The 18147-nt window shown below is 44.5% G+C and overlaps 1 protein-coding gene across 2 annotated transcripts in view; it reads right to left on the bottom strand.

Moving 5' to 3' along the window:
- Positions 1–18147, bottom strand: part of LOC140687538 (trafficking protein particle complex subunit 9-like) — a 180537-nt gene that overhangs the window by 150351 nt on the left and 12039 nt on the right. Inside the window, exon 1 of one of the 2 annotated variants that reach the window (XR_012061915.1) lies at positions 13877–14063. Coding sequence is in view for 1 of the 2 variants with exons in the window: in XM_072944655.1 (XP_072800756.1) it covers positions 13877–13899 (23 nt within the window). In the remaining variant the exon portion in view is untranslated. Of the gene's footprint in view, positions 1–13876; positions 14096–18147 lie in introns of those variants that run through there. The other variant, XM_072944655.1, reaches the window with a different exon arrangement.

The following is an 18147-nucleotide window of genomic DNA, read 5'->3' as shown; positions in this document are numbered from 1 at the left end:
CTGTGTGCCTCAATTTCCACACTGTGAAACTGGGATAACAATCAAACCTTCCTTACTCGCTTGTTGAGAAGATTGAAGGATTCATTTCTGTAAAACGCTCAGAAAAGAATGTAGCACATTTTGGGTGCTCAACAAATGTCAAATTAATATTACAGTGGTTTACAAGTCTCCTTCCTAATCATCTTCTGTGTTTCCTGGCTAGACTAATACCCAAAGGAAATTCTTATTTCTCCTTTTATAAACTCATGGGATGAACCCTTCTGTTCCATCCCACCACCTGTTTAAACTGATGGAAGGGATACCTCCTCCCCACTCCTCTGGGCCATGCAGAGTGCTACTCCCTTCACAGCCCTGACCCCTGGCCCACAGCTAGCCCTCCTCACATTAACAGATTGAGTTGTGATTCCGGGGAGACAAGCAGGGCATGTGAAACCCTTCCTTTCCCTCCAGTGTTGACTACCCTAGGGAAGCACCCTGGATGCTCAGCTCCATTGCAGAACAGCCCTGTGCATGATGGGGCTCATTCTCTCAAGGGAAGGCTTGCTGTGGCCCAGAGATACCTGGGACAGGGTGAGTCTCTACTTCTGGGACACAGTATCATGACACTCATTTATCCACAGCCCTGAAGTTCATGGAGAACGTGGCTTCATCAGTAACAAAGAAGACATTTATCGCCTGCCTACTCTTTTGTGTCATCTCTCAGTTGGCTGCTGGAGACAACATGTGTATAAGTATTGGTTCCCCTTAGGCCCCAACATATATGAAGTAACAAAAATTTCTGTGGCTTAACGTTGGTCCAGGGCGACTGTGTAACAGTTCTGACTCTGCTGATGCTAAATTATGGGTGTAGGAATTATGGAACGTCCTCAAATATCTTTCATCATAAAATCAGCTTTTCTTATTTTCTTGTTTCTTTGTAATTACCAAAGACTATAAAATGATGGCTGCACACAAAACAGCAGCTAAAGTTTATGAGCTCTCTTGACATACCCACTGTGGTAAACATGTTACATAATTACTAATTCTCACAATTCTACAAAGCAGATATGAGTGTCCCCTTCTCACAGACGAGGGGAAAACTCAGAACGAGCTGACTCAGGATCACATGGTTCAGTGTCAGCACGTGCAGGCAAACCCAAGTCAAGAAACTACACCCCATCATATATGTACCAAATCAACTCCCACCAATTAACACACAGCGGCGGGGTCAATACTCAGGGAACTCAACACACCTTTCAGCTTTATGGTGCTCCAGAGGCAGCTTCTAGCTGTTTTATAATATCCCGGCTCACTGGTTTCTAACACTAGAAGAAAAGCCCGATTTTGCCATTGTTTGCACAGCAAGTCTGAAATGTTCACAGCGAGATAAAAGAATAAAACTATGATATAAGCAGAAAAAATTTTCCAGGTAGAAAGACATAATGGACGTTGTGCTATTCTGAAGCATTAAGCAAAGGAATCAAAATAAAATCACATTGTTTAAGCCTTATTTTACAAACAGAAAAATTAAGACTGTAAAAAGTTGCAACAGCGCCACCTATGGCTAAAAAGACCTTCCAGGTTGCCGGGAAACATGCAACACAAAAATTGACTGTAAGATGAGAAACGAGAATCAGATAACTAGAAGCTTATGTAGCATATACTGCACTTTGCTTCGGGGGGATGGAGGGGTATTCAGTATTTAATCTGATATTGCTAATACTCCTAAATATAAACAAAAGACATAGGCTCATGGAAGCTCATCTTAGAAGAGGAAAGAATCCAGTCCAGCCACTTCATTTTACACGAGGGGAGACTGAGACCTGAGATCTGTCCTCCTGGCAATCAGCAGCAAAGCTCTCCTAGGTCTCATGTCTTGCACTGTAGTAAAAACCAACAGAACTGTACTACGCCTATATTCATAAAAGTCACGTCTGTATTTTTCCAACAGTAGGTAATCTAAGTATCTTGCAAAATACTTCTCAAAGAGCCAGGAAATCATAGAAGGGTATTGAAATACAAAAACATTTATTTACATATTAAAACAGCATGAGCTTTATTCTCTCTATTAAAAAAGTGACATGTCAAATCAAAATTTTGAAATTTTAAAACCTGAAAAGAGTGCAGAAAAAAATCAAAATTTTCTTTAGTCACAAAAGAGAGAAGCTTATTCCCTGATAATAATCAATGTGGATTCTTCTAAACTTAATGGTTCTGGTCAGGATCCCGAGAAATTAAATGTCTGATGGATGGTTACACGGCAACATGAATTCTGAGCTTACATTCTGTGTAAATAATCTTCAAGGTCGTCTGCTTAAGGCAATTTAAGTAGTCCCTGTCTCACTAGAATGACACAGATTTCATTAAAGCTTCATACTGCACTTAAAAAAAACAATCCTAGTTACTTTAAGCCATATTAATGTATATCATATATACACATATTGAATATGCATCAGAAATAAGCTACCCTTTTTAGTATTCAGAGTTGATACTTCTAAACTATCAGTCACTGTGAAAGCACATTTTTATTAAGCACCTCTACGGTGCTTTGTATACAAGGCGTCCAGCTCTCACAGTCAGACAAGGTAAACCATATTACTCAAATTTCACAAATGACGAAATATACTTAAGCCATGTAAACAACTAAGATATTCATCATCAGGAAAGAAAAGAGTAAGGATTTTACTTACAATACTCACTGACAAAGTTTTCTTTCATACTAAGACTACATAAAACAAATTCAGTGTTTGGAAATTTTTCAGTAAATAAGCACCACTAGAAAAAACAAGTAACATCATTAGCAACAGTTGGACTTTCAAAGACCACTTCTCTCTTGCACAATAGTTATTTTAAATGTTTTGTTTTTAGTTCTCACAAAGCACTAAATTAAAAAACTATTTCCTTTACAGTCATTACCTGAGAATAAAACATTTGTGAAAATGTACAATTTTAATTTATGCCACTCTGCCTCTCATTCTCACTGGTGTCTCTCCTTTGAAGACCTCATCAGGCTGAGATAGCTAAAATCGGTCATTTATGGGCTCACAGGAGTTCGGGAAAACACTCAACGGGAAGCTGATTAGAGGAGCAATTGAGAATTCATCCTGTGCAGCCTGGATTCCAGCATCGAGCTAGCCACCGCCAGCTGCGTGTCATTTGGGGCAAGCTGACCCATCTCTCAATCCCTCAGCTACAAAAAAGGAGACACTGATACCTACAATCAAACACTTGCTATGAAGTAAAATATGAGCAAAGCATTTTAGCCTCAGTTAGGCGTCCACTCACAGCGAGTTTGGTCATTATGATGATGAGGATGGCTGTTAACAAATTAAGCTCGACCAAACAGGAGAAATCACCTTAAAGGAGAAACATTTTAAGTCCATGAGTATTTCCTTTTGGGTGGACTGTAGAATATTCTATAGAATTTTTTTTAATAAACCAAATTTTGTCCATTAATTGTAGATTTACAGGTCCATGGACAAGTCTCCAGAAAAATAATTAGAGGCCTCTAACCTCTGAAAATTAAGATGTAAATTTAAAAAAAAATCAGGGAAGAGATTATACCTCATTTGGGAGAGTATGTGCTTAGCATGCATGAGGCCCTCAATTCAGTCCCCAGTAACTCCATCTAAAAACTTTGTTTTTTTAAGAAATAGAGAATTAAAGCAAAAGGATGGAGGAATACGGAAATTTTTAGAGACTCATCTCAGATTTAAGATAGGGAAGAAACCATCCAATTCTCAGAAGAAATCTTGAGGACTATGTAAACTGGATCTGAGATGTCTAGTCTTTTAACATTATTCATGAAATCATATTACCAAGTCTTAAAACTACCTGATAACCCACAGTGGTGATACTGATCATAACAGCTACCATCACGTATCGAGCTCCGGCTAGGACTGCTCTGTTCTGACATCTCTACCCCTAAGGCCTCACCAGGCGGAGAGCACTAAATTCGGTCATTTATGAGCATCTCGTGTAAGTCCTCCATTTGTGCTTCTCACTCTCCCCTCACCAGCTCCTCTGAGGGAAGCACTGTTATCATCTTCCCCACCCGCAGATAAGGCCACTGAGGCACAGACACTAAACCCGTTCCAGGTCACATTGGAATTAAAGGACGTCTGTATTTCTGCTGTTTTGCTTTTGACAAAGGAATCTGAGATATCAATTCAAAGCAGACTGTTAAATAATCAAGTCTGTCAGGTCTTCACCTCAAAGAGCAGATACTATAAATTCCTGCTGTAGGATGAGGCTGCCGTCACAAACTGACTCAGCTTGAAATTAATATCCAAGATGAAGCAGCGGATACACGTAAATATTCACGATTGTCAAGTCTGCCCACGGGTCTGGGCCCTTCACTGCCTGAAAGGGGGTGAAATCCCCACCCGTGTCTGGGAGGGAAGTGCGGCTCTTCCCGGGCTCACCCAGGCTTCATAGGCTATTTACCCCCACAGACTAGCCTCAACGGTTAAAAGCTCTCAAGATTTTTACACCAGGCAAAACTGAAAGACATTTCTGTAGATGGAGCACTTTCTCAGGCTTAAATTTTTTTGCCTACACTCAGCCAGAGGGAGAAAAGAAACAGGACTCTACAAAGTCCTGACCCTCACCACTCACAGGAGTAGAATGACCACAGCAGAAGATGGCCCTTCACATTGCAGGATGTGAACAAAATAAAGATGCCCCAACAACAGGCACTCCCAGACACAGCGCTCAGCAGTCTTCTGCACAATCACAGTTGTGCAGCCCTCAACACCTTCTATTTCCAGAACACTTCATCAGCCCAAAAGAATCCCCCTATCACTAGCATTCACTCCGTAATCCCCCTCCACCCAGCCCCTTCCAACCATCACCTGCTCTCTGCCTCTGCATGTGCCTTTTCTGGGCTTTTCAGATCACTGAAATCAACAATATCTGGCCGTTTGTGTCTGCTTCCTTTCAATTAACATGCTGTTAGCAAGGCTTGTATATTTTGAAGTGGCATCAGCATCTCTTTATTTTTTATTTTTTTTGGAAACGTTAAAGATTATTAGAAGGTGGTAAGTACTATCAAAAAGAGTAGAGTGGAGCATAAGTGATTGTGTTTCAAAGGGAAAAGTGTGGGTTGAACAGTCAGGGTGGACTTCCCAAAACAGGTGGCATTTTTCATTTTCCTCTTTTTTTTTTCTTTTTTATTCACTCTTACGTGTGAATAATGTTCCACTACATGGAGATACTACATTCTGTTCATCCATTCAGCAGCTATGTATGGACGAGGTCCAGAAGAATGAGTGTAAGGGGTGACTAGCATGGATGGCATTTAAGCAAAGGGCAAAATGTGTTTTCAAAAAAAAGCCAACAAACAGAGGCGCAAGGAAATTCAGTGCGTTTCTGAGCAAAGTGCTTGCTTGCTTCAGCAGGACTACCGTGCAGGGCTGGGGCGGATATTGGCAGGAATCACGGTGAGGGAGTCACCTGAGAAGACATCCCACTGCAAGCAGCTCAGCCAATCCTCCTCCCTCATCCTGTATTGTTAGAGCAATGTTTCTAGGTTACTCTTATTTCAATTAATAGCATTTAACTGCACGTCTGATCATCACCATCAGACCACATTACCTCCAAGTCACAGAAAATCATTCACTGACCGGAGCAGCACCAGGACATAATGGTGATGGATTAGGGAGTCCTGCAGCATTCCAGCCTGCAGGCACAAACCCCACATGTGCCCTGGTGATGTCCAGAAAATAAAATGCATGGAAATATCTCACTGCTGGAACACGACATCTGCCCTCAAATTGCCCGAAAATCATGCTGGCAAAGCACTACTCAACCTTCGCAGTACAAAAAAAAAAAAAAAGCTAAGAAGGCAAATTTAGGCTCTTCCATTGAAAACCAGCAGCCACCACTGCCAGTATTTGAGCTGGAATGCTCCTGACTTTGAAAACCACTGCGCAGTTACTTTTCAAACGTGAAACTCATATATATATACCACGTAGATGATATTGCAGTAGGATTTTTCTTTTCAAAATTTCCAGTTGCAAAATTAGCACAAGAAAGTTTATGTTTAGGCTTTAAAAAAAGTCAATTATTCTCCATTTTCTTAATTTTGAACTTATTATTATTTTATAAATGGAGCTATGGTGCGTATTTAAAACCTTTTGATTTCTGAAAACAAGACGTTTATGACCTCACTATTTCAGAGCAAACTTTAACGATTCTTTGAGAGGTGGGGCCTGGGGTGCTCACTAACAGCTCTTTAAATACTGACAAGGATGTGCTATTAAGTAATACAAAGGCTCTAAGTCCACATTAGCTCAGAAAGCAAAGAAACCACACCAAAGACTTCCTTAAATATTTTATATATTCCTATTCTTTTGAATATTAAAGCTCTTAAAACATATGATTTTTTTTGAAAAAGACAACAGCTGTAATAATTTTCCTCTCACCAAGAAAGCAATCTTTATCAGGAATAAAAACCCCTATGGAAATCGAAATGACAGGACGTTTCTAGCTAAGTGAACATCCAGATCTGAACACAAACCTAAATCCTATCAGATCTCACTCGAAGGAGCTCTACAAAGGCCTGGGCAACCCTGGAGATTAGCTCTTTTGTTCCAAATGTTGGCTGAGCTAAGATAATCACACTAGGCATGGAAAGAGAGAAGAGGAATGTCCACCTGGCAGCCTCCATCAGTTTTCTTCCAGCCACAAGGTGCCTCTAGGGCAGCCCCGCTAACAAGTCCCCCATAAGAAAAGCCGGCATCCACACTGCCCCTGCCGTCCCCAAGTAGCCCCGAAGCCCATATCCCAGCCTGTGAATGGTCTTCAAATGATCCCCCAGTTGGTGGCACCCTCCACCTCTTCCCCGCTACACACACAAACAAAGCCACGACAGCCTTCCCAAAGCACAAATTTGATTACATCAACCCCACTTCAAACAGTTCAGAGGCTCCCTGGTAGAGTTCTAGCCCCACCCCAGACCCTGCTCGCCCAGCCTCATCTCAGTACATAGGTCCCCAGTGACCTCAGGAGCCCCCTGACCTGCTCCTACTTCCCACTTGCCTCCAGGTTCATTTTGACTGTTTCCCAAGGAAGCCTTCCCTCCCTCCAACCTCCACAATTTGTTCCTCTCTTCCTAGAACATTCTAGGCTAACTGACAACGCTAAGCTCTCAAGAAGCAAATACATTTTGCTTATTTATGTGGCTACACTCTCTCTCCCCTAGACTCACTGAAGTGCACGTGTTATGAATAAATGAATGACGGGTTGGATCTCAAAGGGACAGACATACCTGCTCTCACCCGTCCCGACCCTTTTGTCTGTAGTATATCAGAAGCAAAACCAGAAGTACCTTCCCTGAGGGTCACTTCTGTTGACACCCTTCACTGCCTACTGTGTCAGTTCTAGTAAAACTCAACTTCTTCCAAAGCCCTACACCCCGGACTCTCTCCAGTGTCCTCCCCAGCAGGGGCTCCCTCCACCCTGGACCGCACAGGGCACTCTCCCCGGGTCCCCACGCCAAAAGCCTCCAGGCCTCTGCCCGGGCTGCACCTGCGACCTGAGCCACATTCTTGACTCCTTCTCTTGGCTGACTCTTACTCTGTCCTCACAACTGAATGTACAGCCCATTTCTTCCAGGAAGTCCTCTCTGATAATGTCCTTTAGGTCTTGTCTGGGCTCTATCTATAGCAGCAGTACATGGTGACCAACTGGGTGTTTGCCCGCTCCTTTGAGACCATGAACACTTGGGAACCACGTGGGAAGGAGTGAGAGATTACAAGACAGGTGGGGGAATCAAAAAGCAGAAATCACAGCCCAAGTCCCAAATTCAAGGATACTTTCTCAGAAAAAAGTATAAACTATTTCACACGTGTGCCATTTGGCTACTATTTTTGTGGCTTGTGGACAGCAAGAACTTTGTGTTCTAGCCCAAAACCCAGGTTACATGCAAAGAAATGTATATATTCTTATCCAAAGGAAACCAGAGCTGCTCAACAACAGTTTTCAGTTAGAACTGAAAGGAAATTTGATAAAGGCAATCTCTCTCTCTCTCTTCTTTCTTTTCTGGAATCATATAATTTTAGAAGTATTTGCGTGACTAACAGACGGCTACAGCCCGTGATTCTGCACTGAAGTGTTTGAGGCTGAGGAAGCCTAGATTACATTCACTCTGTAAATGCAATCACACCAACACACTGATAGGTGCCGTGAGTGGTGGAGCTGATGTTCCAAAGCAGGCAACATTATTCTGTAAGAGAACTCTAAATACAAAGTAAGAAATGCAATGTCCTGTACTCAATTTCATTTGCTATATGGGCCATTAACTGATAGTATATTTTGACTAATGAAACCCAAAAATAAATTGTCAACTTCGATTTTCTTCATCTGACCGTTTTATGCTAACATCGGATATTAAACTCTCACTCCATATGGAAAGCTCAGGCCTACGCTGCAGCACAGTTACATCCTGTGGAAGAAAGCCGACCAAGGGAGAACTGGAGAGTTTCCCTTCAGAAGCTGCAAAGTCTGGTTTTGCACCTGTACACCATTTGCAACCACGTCATCATCAAAGGAGTTAGACGTTACCTCTCTGGGACGAAAATCACTGCGTGCTTCAGAACCATCAAAGAATGCTGAGCTTTGTGAAACAGTCCAGAGGCGCTTAAATCATACTTTTTCTGAAAGGCTCCAAAACTGACCCACTTCACCATTCCAGGTATAACAGGGAAGTACTGGAAACAGTAGAGAGAACATGCCCTTGAATTCTGACAAGGCCCTGCTTGAATCCTGCTACAGCATTTACTAGTCGCTAAATGGACCAATTCTTTAACCCCTCTGAGAAGGCTTCCCAATCCCCAAAAGGGGGCAGCCACCGCCCACCTGGGAGGCATGGATGTGAATGAAACACGCAAGTAGGCCGGCCGACTGGTACCTGACACGGGGCCTGGCTAGTTTCCCTCCGCTGCCCTTCTCCCCCTTTAAACTTGCACTGTTCCCCCGGTAACGATCAAGCCCCCGGAACAGACTGCCCGTATCTTCTGTGTATCCCTGGATACATGCCTTACCCTTAGGAGGCCAGAAAAACAACTGCCTCCTCCCAAGTCACTAACAATGTTCTTAAGAGTCTGGGGATTTTTAACTCTATTTTTCAGGGAGACTATTCCAGAATTTTGCAAGCACCATTCTCCAGGTTGGCTCCCCTCCCAGTACCCATCCCTTCTCACCTCAGATCCTCTGTCTGACTGCCTTCTGTTCATGGGAAAGCGAGTCCGGTAAGGTGGGGCTCCCTAGGCCTCCCTCCCTCCCTCACAGGTGATTGTGACTAACTTCTCCCCACTCCTCACTGCAACTCTAGCTTCTGAGGAGTCTACCCTCCCGTACCCTGCAGCCTCTGCACCTTCCCAAGACGCACACGTGGCCACGACCCTCCCTTCAGATTTCTTCCTGGCTGGCCCTGCCCAGCCCCTGGCCCCTTAAGGATAACTGGCATTGCTTTGAAAATGGCAAACGCCACTGACTGACACACCAGAGCTGTATGGTCTGGGCTTTCCTCCAACCAAGACACAGCCCTGCCCCCCTCAGTCTCAGTCTGCAGCTCTCGAGATGATCTAATTCACATGCAAGGCTGTGAACACCAGCTAAGAATGACGACTCCCAACGTGTATCTCGAGTCCGGCTCCTTCACCTGAGCCCCAGGCTCATCGACCCGAGTGCCTCTTTGAAGTCCTAATTTGGATGACAAATGGCATCTTAAAAATGCCTCATGTCCACCATTTACTCTGGAATTCCATTCCTGTCAGGTATCTCCCAGACTCCCCATTTTAGTAACAGCCCCAGCACCCACCGAGGTGTCTGAGGTCACATTCAATTTCCACTGTTCCCTCCCCCCGGCCCTGCCCTGGAATCAGTCCTGTTATCTCCATCAATAAGCCCATCTCAAGTGTAGTTCTGTAGGGACCATGGCCGGAAACACACAAGCTCACAGCATGGTGCACTAAAAGTCCTCCGTAGGGTGCTCCCTGGATGGGGAGGCATCTCCTGCCGCTGTTCACCTCAGAAGGCAGTGGATTCTCACACAGGAGGCCCAGGAGAAGGGACTCAAGGTTCTCCCATGGTCTGAGCTTTGAAGGGCCCGAGGTCTGGGGGAGCTCCTAATTAGCAGACACACTTGCCAATGAGCAGATGAGGATGGGGGAACCCACGCAAGGCTGTTATCACTTCAACTCATGGGCTCTCAGGAGCCATGGGAAAGGCCTGTGTCCAGTGTACAGCCCAGCCATCACAGATCCCAGCCTGCATTTGCCAACCCGGACAGCCTAGACTCCATCTACTTGCGACACTTACTTCTGTTCGGTTCCCCACCCAGAATGTGATGGACTCATTCAGATATTCTGGCCTGTCTCAAGCGAGACAAATTCAGTGAAAAATGAAGTGTCCACATTTGGACCAGAGCATGAAAGGAGAAACAAGGCCTCATGGTCAGCATGATGGTGGTGGCCAAACAATTCCACCAGGTGAGATGAACCAGGGTAGGGTTGAGGATCCAAGGTCCTGGGTTGGACAAATCATCTTCCTTCATTGTTGACTGGGGTGTTGGGGACTGACTACCACAAACTAACGACACGTTAGGGGGCCCACGTGGTGGGCGTCAGCTGCAACAGAAACGGATTCAGCTCTTTACTGCCAACATGGGTTAAAAGTAAAGGCCGAGGCAGGAAGGTCTGCACGGCTGCTGAGGCAAACCACAGACCCAGCTCTGAATGCCCACTGGCTGGAGCAGAGAGGAAGCTACTGCCCTTTTAGCAGTCCCTTTGCCCAACAGATCCAGGTGAGCCAGCTACTTAGGAGAAGGCCATGTTGTCCTGATACTCAGAAAAACCAGCCTCGTAAAGGGAAAAAATAGTGGCATGGATTTTAGACCCAATTCTGCCCCTTTATGAAGGCAAAGTAAAGTAAATGGCACGGGGAAGTTGAATGCAAAAAAAAAAAATTAAAGAACCAAACGGTGACCGCTTCCTCCAACAGCGTCCCCTGCAGCTGTCACCTCCGTGGCGGCCACATCCTCACCAGTGACCGCCGGCCAGGAAGCGACGTCACGCACGTCACACAGCGACAGCCAGGAACCGCGTGCTGAGCACGTTTGTGTAAAAGCAGGAATCGAGCAAAATGCTGCAGAGTTTGACCTTACAAGCTTAAATACTCCATGAAAAGAATCCCTGAGCAGCCGACTAAATCAATTCACATCTTACTTCTTCAAAACAATGAAACAAATTTAATAAGGGCGCATTTGTCACCAAATAAAAGGAGGACCAAACATGTTCCTCAAAAGCAAGGATTTCAACAGGTATCAAACACCAGTGGGTGATGAGCTAACAAAGCAAATATTCCAAAAAATTAGAAAATAAAAAATGACTAAGATAATAGATGGATCAATACAGCTGTTAATTTGTTGCTTTTTAAAGCGATGGAGACTGTACGGAGGGCAATCTGGCTATTTCAAATGCAGGGTGTGCACAGCCCACATTTTCAGAAGCAACAACATGCTCACTGGGCAGTACAAGTGAAAAAGGAGTAAAGAAAAAGGAAAAGAGGAACAAGAGAAAATTAGAATCACACAAGAACAAAAATAATTTTGACTGCATGTACAAGAATTTATGTGAGTGTGTGAGGCCAGGGACGCGGGGATGGTGAGGCCCAACCTCACCTCCTGCTCAAGGGAAAGCAGGGGCCTGAGGGGAGCGGCGCTGCCGGGGGACCACAACGTGTTCAGCTCCCCTAACCAAAATTCGACCTACAAGCGACTAGGCAACTTTTGAGCTACAAATTATTGTCGCATTTCAGTCTGGACCGTTTTACTCACTTCCACCAAGAGTAGCAGGAGAGAATGAGGCTCTGCTCCTGCACCAAAGCATTGTTTAAAAAATTAATGACTGTGGAATAGTAAAAGAAACAATGGAGTAAAAGTGACTGGAGGAGAATATGCTTGACCCGAGCTCACTGGCCGCGTTATCTCAATGACGTTCAGATGCTGGCTGAGCCCTTATGGTACCAGAATAGACAGACCCACAAGGAGGCAGGTTTAATGCGCTGAACCACTGTGGGCTAAGTACACATCCGGCTACTCCGCCAAGTCCCAAGGGCAGACTTCAAAAGGCAAAAACAAGCTGGCATTCTCTGGTGGGTCTGCAGACTCAGAGACAAGCATTTGTTGAGCAAAAATGTCACCAGTGCCTCCTATGACAAAAGAAGTGGCACTGGCGTGGGGGCTGGGGCAGGGCTCCAGGCTTCCACTGCTCACTCACCAGTCTGTCCAGGGGGAGAAGGTGGTCCCTGCTTAGGTTTCGCTGATGCACCTACTTGACTAATGTCTGGGGCCTCAGCAGGAGTTGACAGATGAGGTGAACGGAGCGAGACTCTGTGTAGCACGGTGCTGGGAGCTATGCCCTCAGCAGTGCCCAGGCTCCTAAACATGCCAGCTCATCTCCAAGAAGCAGATGGGGAGTGCGGGCATGTAGATCACAGGGCCCTGTGAGGACAAGTACAGATCATGGCCACGACATGCCTCTCCTCTTCCTTAAGCCATAGAGGTATTTCTGGGGAGGAACAGAAAATTCATCCAGAGCCTGCTAGGTGGGCTCTCGCAGGTGGGACTAGTGTCCCCTGTGCTTCTCACTCACAGGGCTGGTCTAGACATTCTTTTTATTAATTCCCTAGCATCTTCTCCTCCAACTTACCAACAACCAGAAAGTAGGATCTGATCTTAGGTAAGTTCAAGAATCACAGAGCACCACCTCCAAAGCGGGCCCGGTAGCACATGCCAGGTCTTCTGACCGCCACCTGTGGGACCACCATGAGCCCTCTCCAGACTCAAGGACCGAGGCCGTAGGCCGGGGGGACACAGCTTCCCTCACTCACCCCAGCAAAGGGGGACCACGTCTCGGCAAAGGCATCTCACCCTCTTCAGCCCGAGGGAAAACATGATAGATATACGGGGAAACAGAGCAGAAGGTGGGGGGTAGGCAGCCCAGAAGAGCTCATCTGTACTTCCGAGGCAAAGTGGGGCCATTGACTTAATCACAGGGACAAAGTGGGAATGAACATTTCCCTGCTCTGTCCCATACACCGTGATACGCCTTTCCCTGCATAAGGAGTTCATTAGGAAGTCCCTGGCGGTGTTTCTGATGTCCTAACTTGGCATGGTGGCTGTCGGGCAGGAAGAGACGGCCTGAGCTGAAAAGGTGCTGGGCCTGGGAGGCAGGTGACAGCGGCTCCAGCCGCAGCTCAACCAGCGCCTCGTTCTGCCTCTCGGGGCTCAGCATCTCATCTATAAGCAAAGGGATGAGCATGTACCAGGACAGGCTGCGCAACAGAAATGAAATGAGAGCCATGTAAAGAAAGTTTCCCAGTTGCCACGTTTAAAATTTGAAACAAAGAAACAAACCAACAAACAAAAAACAAATACTAGAATGTGATTTTAAGAACAGATCTTACTTAATCTACTGTATGTAAAATACTATTATTTTGACATGTTATCAATATAGGAAGTAGAGAGATAGTTTATGTACTTTTACTAGACAAGCCTCAGCGTCTGATGTGCATTTGACCTACAGTACATCTCAGCTGAGTCCAGCCTCCTCCCCAGTGCTCCTAGCATGTGGCTTTGGCTACTTTATTGGACAGCAACTCCAGGGGTCCCACCATGTTCCTGGCTGTAAAGCGGGAGTAAGTGTCCACACTAACCCTAAAAGGATCTCTCTGAAATAAAGGCGGATTCACTTTGAAATGTCTGGAAACCGGCGGGCTGCACCTCCCTCCCCCCTTGGCTACAAGATTGACTTCTTCCTTGCTGATCCCTTTCTGGATGTAGGGAAGCAATCCAGCACACAGCCAAGGTGGACTGGCTTCCAGGTAAACTTACCTGCTGTCTGTGTCCAGTCCCATGAAGTCCTCCTTCTCAAACGGGATGCAGGGGAGGGGGATCTTGTCCCCAGAATTCTTGGGGCCACCATCCAGCCACTTGGACTTGAGCAAGATGAAGAGTGACTCAGTGAAGTCCTCGATCCTCTTCTCCACCACCCTGCAGTACTCTTAGATTGAAGGCAACGTCGGTGCGTGTCTGCTCGGCTACCTCCCCATGCTGCACAAAGACAAAAAGCTGAGAGTCATTAAGCGATGCACCATACAGCTCCTCTGCATGTGGAGCTTCTCGAAGGCCTTGGCAGAGAGACATTCGGTAATGGTGACAAGGCCCACGACCTTGGGGTGTTTCTGGAAGACGCTCCACCGATTCTCGGGCACATAGCGGTGCCTGTAGTGGATACAGAGTGTCCACTGGGAGCCACAAGGGCTGATATGGCTAACCGAGGTGAGTAGCTGATAGATGCAAAAGAAATTCTCCTCTGAGATGATCTCTATGGATTGGACCACAACAGGACGAGTCTGGTGGTCCTCAGCACACTGCACGTAGTCAGGGATGCTCATGTTGCAGGCCCTGCCGAGAGGGGAGAGGAGATCGAGGTACATTCTCTGCTGTGTGCTACGGGCCCATCTGGGTTGCGGTGACCTGGTGTGTACCAGCCAGAAGACAAGGGAAGCCAAAGCAAATCCAAGGGTACAGTTTGTCCTCAGAGTCTGCATATGGCTACTGTAGCTCGGATCACATGACCCAGCTTTTGGTCTAGGCTTCCTGCCTCTGCAGAGAAAGGTCATTTCTTATTTTCTATTTCCAAGCACCTAGCAAGGCCCTGATGCAAAGTCACTGCTCAAAAATGCTGAATAAAGAAATGAACAAAGGAAATGCTTCCCCAACCCCCTTCAGCAGAATATAAAGAGAAGGACCACAGTAGGATCAAAAGATCTGGATTCCTATTCAATTTATTTGAACTCCTAAGCTTCATAATAATGGATAAGAAAACTTGCCTTGGGGTAGAGGGTACTGTTCATTGGTGGAGCACATGCTTAGCATGTACGAGGTCCTGGGTTCAAACCCCAGTACCTCATTTTAAAAAATCAAACAAATAAATACACCTAATTTCCCTCCTGAAAAAGTATTTTTTAATTCAAAAGTCAAAAAACACCTTGCAATTGACACAACATTGTAAACTTGACTATACTTCAATTAAAAAAAAAGCCTTGCCTTACAAGAATATATCTGGATTACGGATGTTTGAAAATGTAAAATGCATAGGGTACCACCTGCATAAAAGGAGGTGACTGTACACATGTTCTATCCCTCCTTTATGAGTTATACTTCCTTTGGGGAGGTTATAACCTCTCAGAGCTAATTTTCTCAGATTAAAAAATATAAACATTACCTGATTCTCAGTACTGCTGAAGAATCAGATAACTCTATGAAAGCATCTGACCCACAGAGTTTACTCAATAAATGTTTGTTGAATGAATGAATAAACAAGCAAAGTGAATGCTGCTCCCTGCCACAAACCATCATAATGGTACTGCCTGGAAATCCCAAGCCCACGTTCACCCGACTCTGCATTAACAATGTGGGTGACCTGGACAGGCCTGCGTGCTTCACGAAGCCCCAGTTTAATCGTGAATAGAAATAAGGGCAATAACACAAACCTCAAATTGTTAGTGAGTCAGTAATGAATTGTACCCCAACACTGCATGATGGAACCATTAAGAAAACTGGGCAAAGGGTCCATAGGCCCTCTCCATATAATCTCTTACTACCACATGGGAATCTACATTACATCTCAAAATTAAAAGTCTAATATTTTAAAGAGGTTATCGAAGTTAGGTGAGCTCACTGTCTCAAATAAGGAACACACAGTACAAATAGGACAATGCCCAGCCCATGAGATACACTCAGTTAACATTCCCACTGAGCCCACTAGTCCCTCCAACTTCAGAGCAAGAGGATGGGTCCTCGTGGCAACAGGCCACAGCACCTGAAGCTAACAAAGCTAATGGTGTCCACTTAAAAGAGCCCCTGTCACCACCCTTGTTCTAATTTTCTATTTGTAATTTTTTTCTTTTCATTAAATTGGAACTCCAAATTGCATAGAATTCTTACCAGATATCATGATGGCAGCCCTTCAAAACCTGACCACAGAGATCATGATGGCAGCCCTTCTTGGTGAAAGAATAAAATGAAAAGCCATTTCCACAAGACCTCTGTGTAAATCTACTAGGGAACTTCATCCTGGACTGAGGAAGAGGACTGGGGAGTAGGGGGTAAACTGGGACACGGAGAAATATGGGCCACCTGTCCCACAATGGACTTTAGACTCACCCTCACCCTCCAGGAACTTCTAAATACACACAGACAGAGTGCTATGGACAAGAATTTTTTTTAAACAAATCCCTGAATCCCTAGCAGATCTTGTTTCTACCGAGACACAAATGTCTTATTTGTATAATGTTTCACAGAAGCCTTAAAATATTATCACCCCAACTTGACACATCAAGAAACTGAGGTAGAGAAGTTTATCACATTCTACAAGATTAGAGAGAGGCCACGTCAGACACCGTATTTAAATCCAAGTCCCTGCTCCGTTGCTCACACTAGAAAGTGTCACATACTGCCTCTTTCCTGCCCTCTCCCTGCAATAAATCTCTGAAGAGTCTTTTCTGTGTCACCTGCAATCAAAATCACATCAATTTTTCACAAAGAGCTATGTCACTCCTTGGAGGACATACCAAAATCTAAAGGGTTGGGTTGAGAGGAGATATTTGCATTTTCTGTTTCTCAAAGGAAACATGGCTTTAAAAGAAACTGAAAAGTATTTATCTAGTCTAAGCGCTCATTGTGCACAGAAAGAAACGGAGGCTCAGAGGAGAAGAGGAAAGGGCGTTATTAACAAATATTGCCTCAGCGCAGCACTAAGCCAGCCCTGGGCACTTCTGGGGGAGGATCTGGAAGGCCCAGGAAAATGAGTGTTAGAAAATAGAAAGAGAAGAAGAATATAAGGTCCCGTCTCTACACCACCATACCATGAATTTCCACCAAATTACCCAGTATGGGTGCAGCCAATAGTAAGGTTGTCTAAACAGGTTATTGAAACCTGGAATTCTCAACCATAGTGGAAATTCCAGCATTTACTGTGCTTTTTTCCCAGTTCAATCATCAATTCAGTGGGCATTCTGTACCAGGGACTACACGAGACCTGGAGTTCTCCCAAATAAAGATCTCTATTACCACGTGTGCAAACCACATAAAGGCAACCAGAAGAAAAGCGCCCACAGATAAGATGGAATTACTGAAACTGAAAGCAGCCAAAGAGCATATATTACTAGGAAAAATGGTGCTCCTATAAATGGACTCATGGACATAGAAAGCAAACTGTATTTAGCAGGCAGGAAAGGAGGGATTAACAGATACAAATTAGTAAATATAAAATAAATGACAAGGACCTGCTATATAACACAGGGAACTATATTCAATTTCTTGTAATGAGTTATACTAAAAACAATCTAAAACATATGTATATACATATGCATATGTTTATATCTGAATCTCTGCTGTACACCTGAAACTAACATTGTAAATTGACTACACTTAAATAAAAAATAATTTAAAAAATAAGTAAAAATAAAAGCAACGCCATTAAGAAAAAATAAAAGAACACTCTAATCCCCTTAGCTGTAGGTGGTGGAGAATTCTGGTTGTAAACACCAAGTCCACTGGATCACTCCAGCAATGGCTGTCACTCTTTCTGACCATCAGAGAGTCACTTGCTTCACTGAGGTTTCTTTTCTCTTCTGTGAAAGGCTACAGCTGCAACTAACGATGTATAGAATCTCATCATTCACAAGCCCAACAAGTAGTGAGGACTTCCCATGGGCCAGGCTCTGGACAGAGGAAAATATAGGGTCCGAAATATATTCATGGGTAGAAGAAGTTTGTGCCATAAAGACGTTAATTCTTCCTGTTTTGATAGACAGATTCATTGCAATTCTGATTACAATTCCTACCAGATTTTTCTTGGAATGTAACAAGTGAATTTATGGTCAAGATTAGCCAAGAAATTTCTTTAGAACCACCACTGGGGAGGGGTGGATAGGTCATTCATTTCCACTGCTCTTTCTGAAGTGATAAAAACGTTCTGGAATAATAAAGGTTGCACAACTGTGAATATGCTAAAAGCTGCTGAATTTTACCATTTAAATGGATGTACTTCATGGTGTGTGAACTATATCACAATAACGCTGTTATATGAAAAAATA

This window comes from Vicugna pacos, chromosome 20 (genome assembly GCF_048564905.1).
Source record: "Vicugna pacos chromosome 20, VicPac4, whole genome shotgun sequence".
NCBI lineage: Eukaryota > Metazoa > Chordata > Mammalia > Artiodactyla > Camelidae > Vicugna > Vicugna pacos.
Note: the sequence above shows the minus strand (reverse complement) of the source record. Positions and strands in the feature narration are given on the sequence as shown.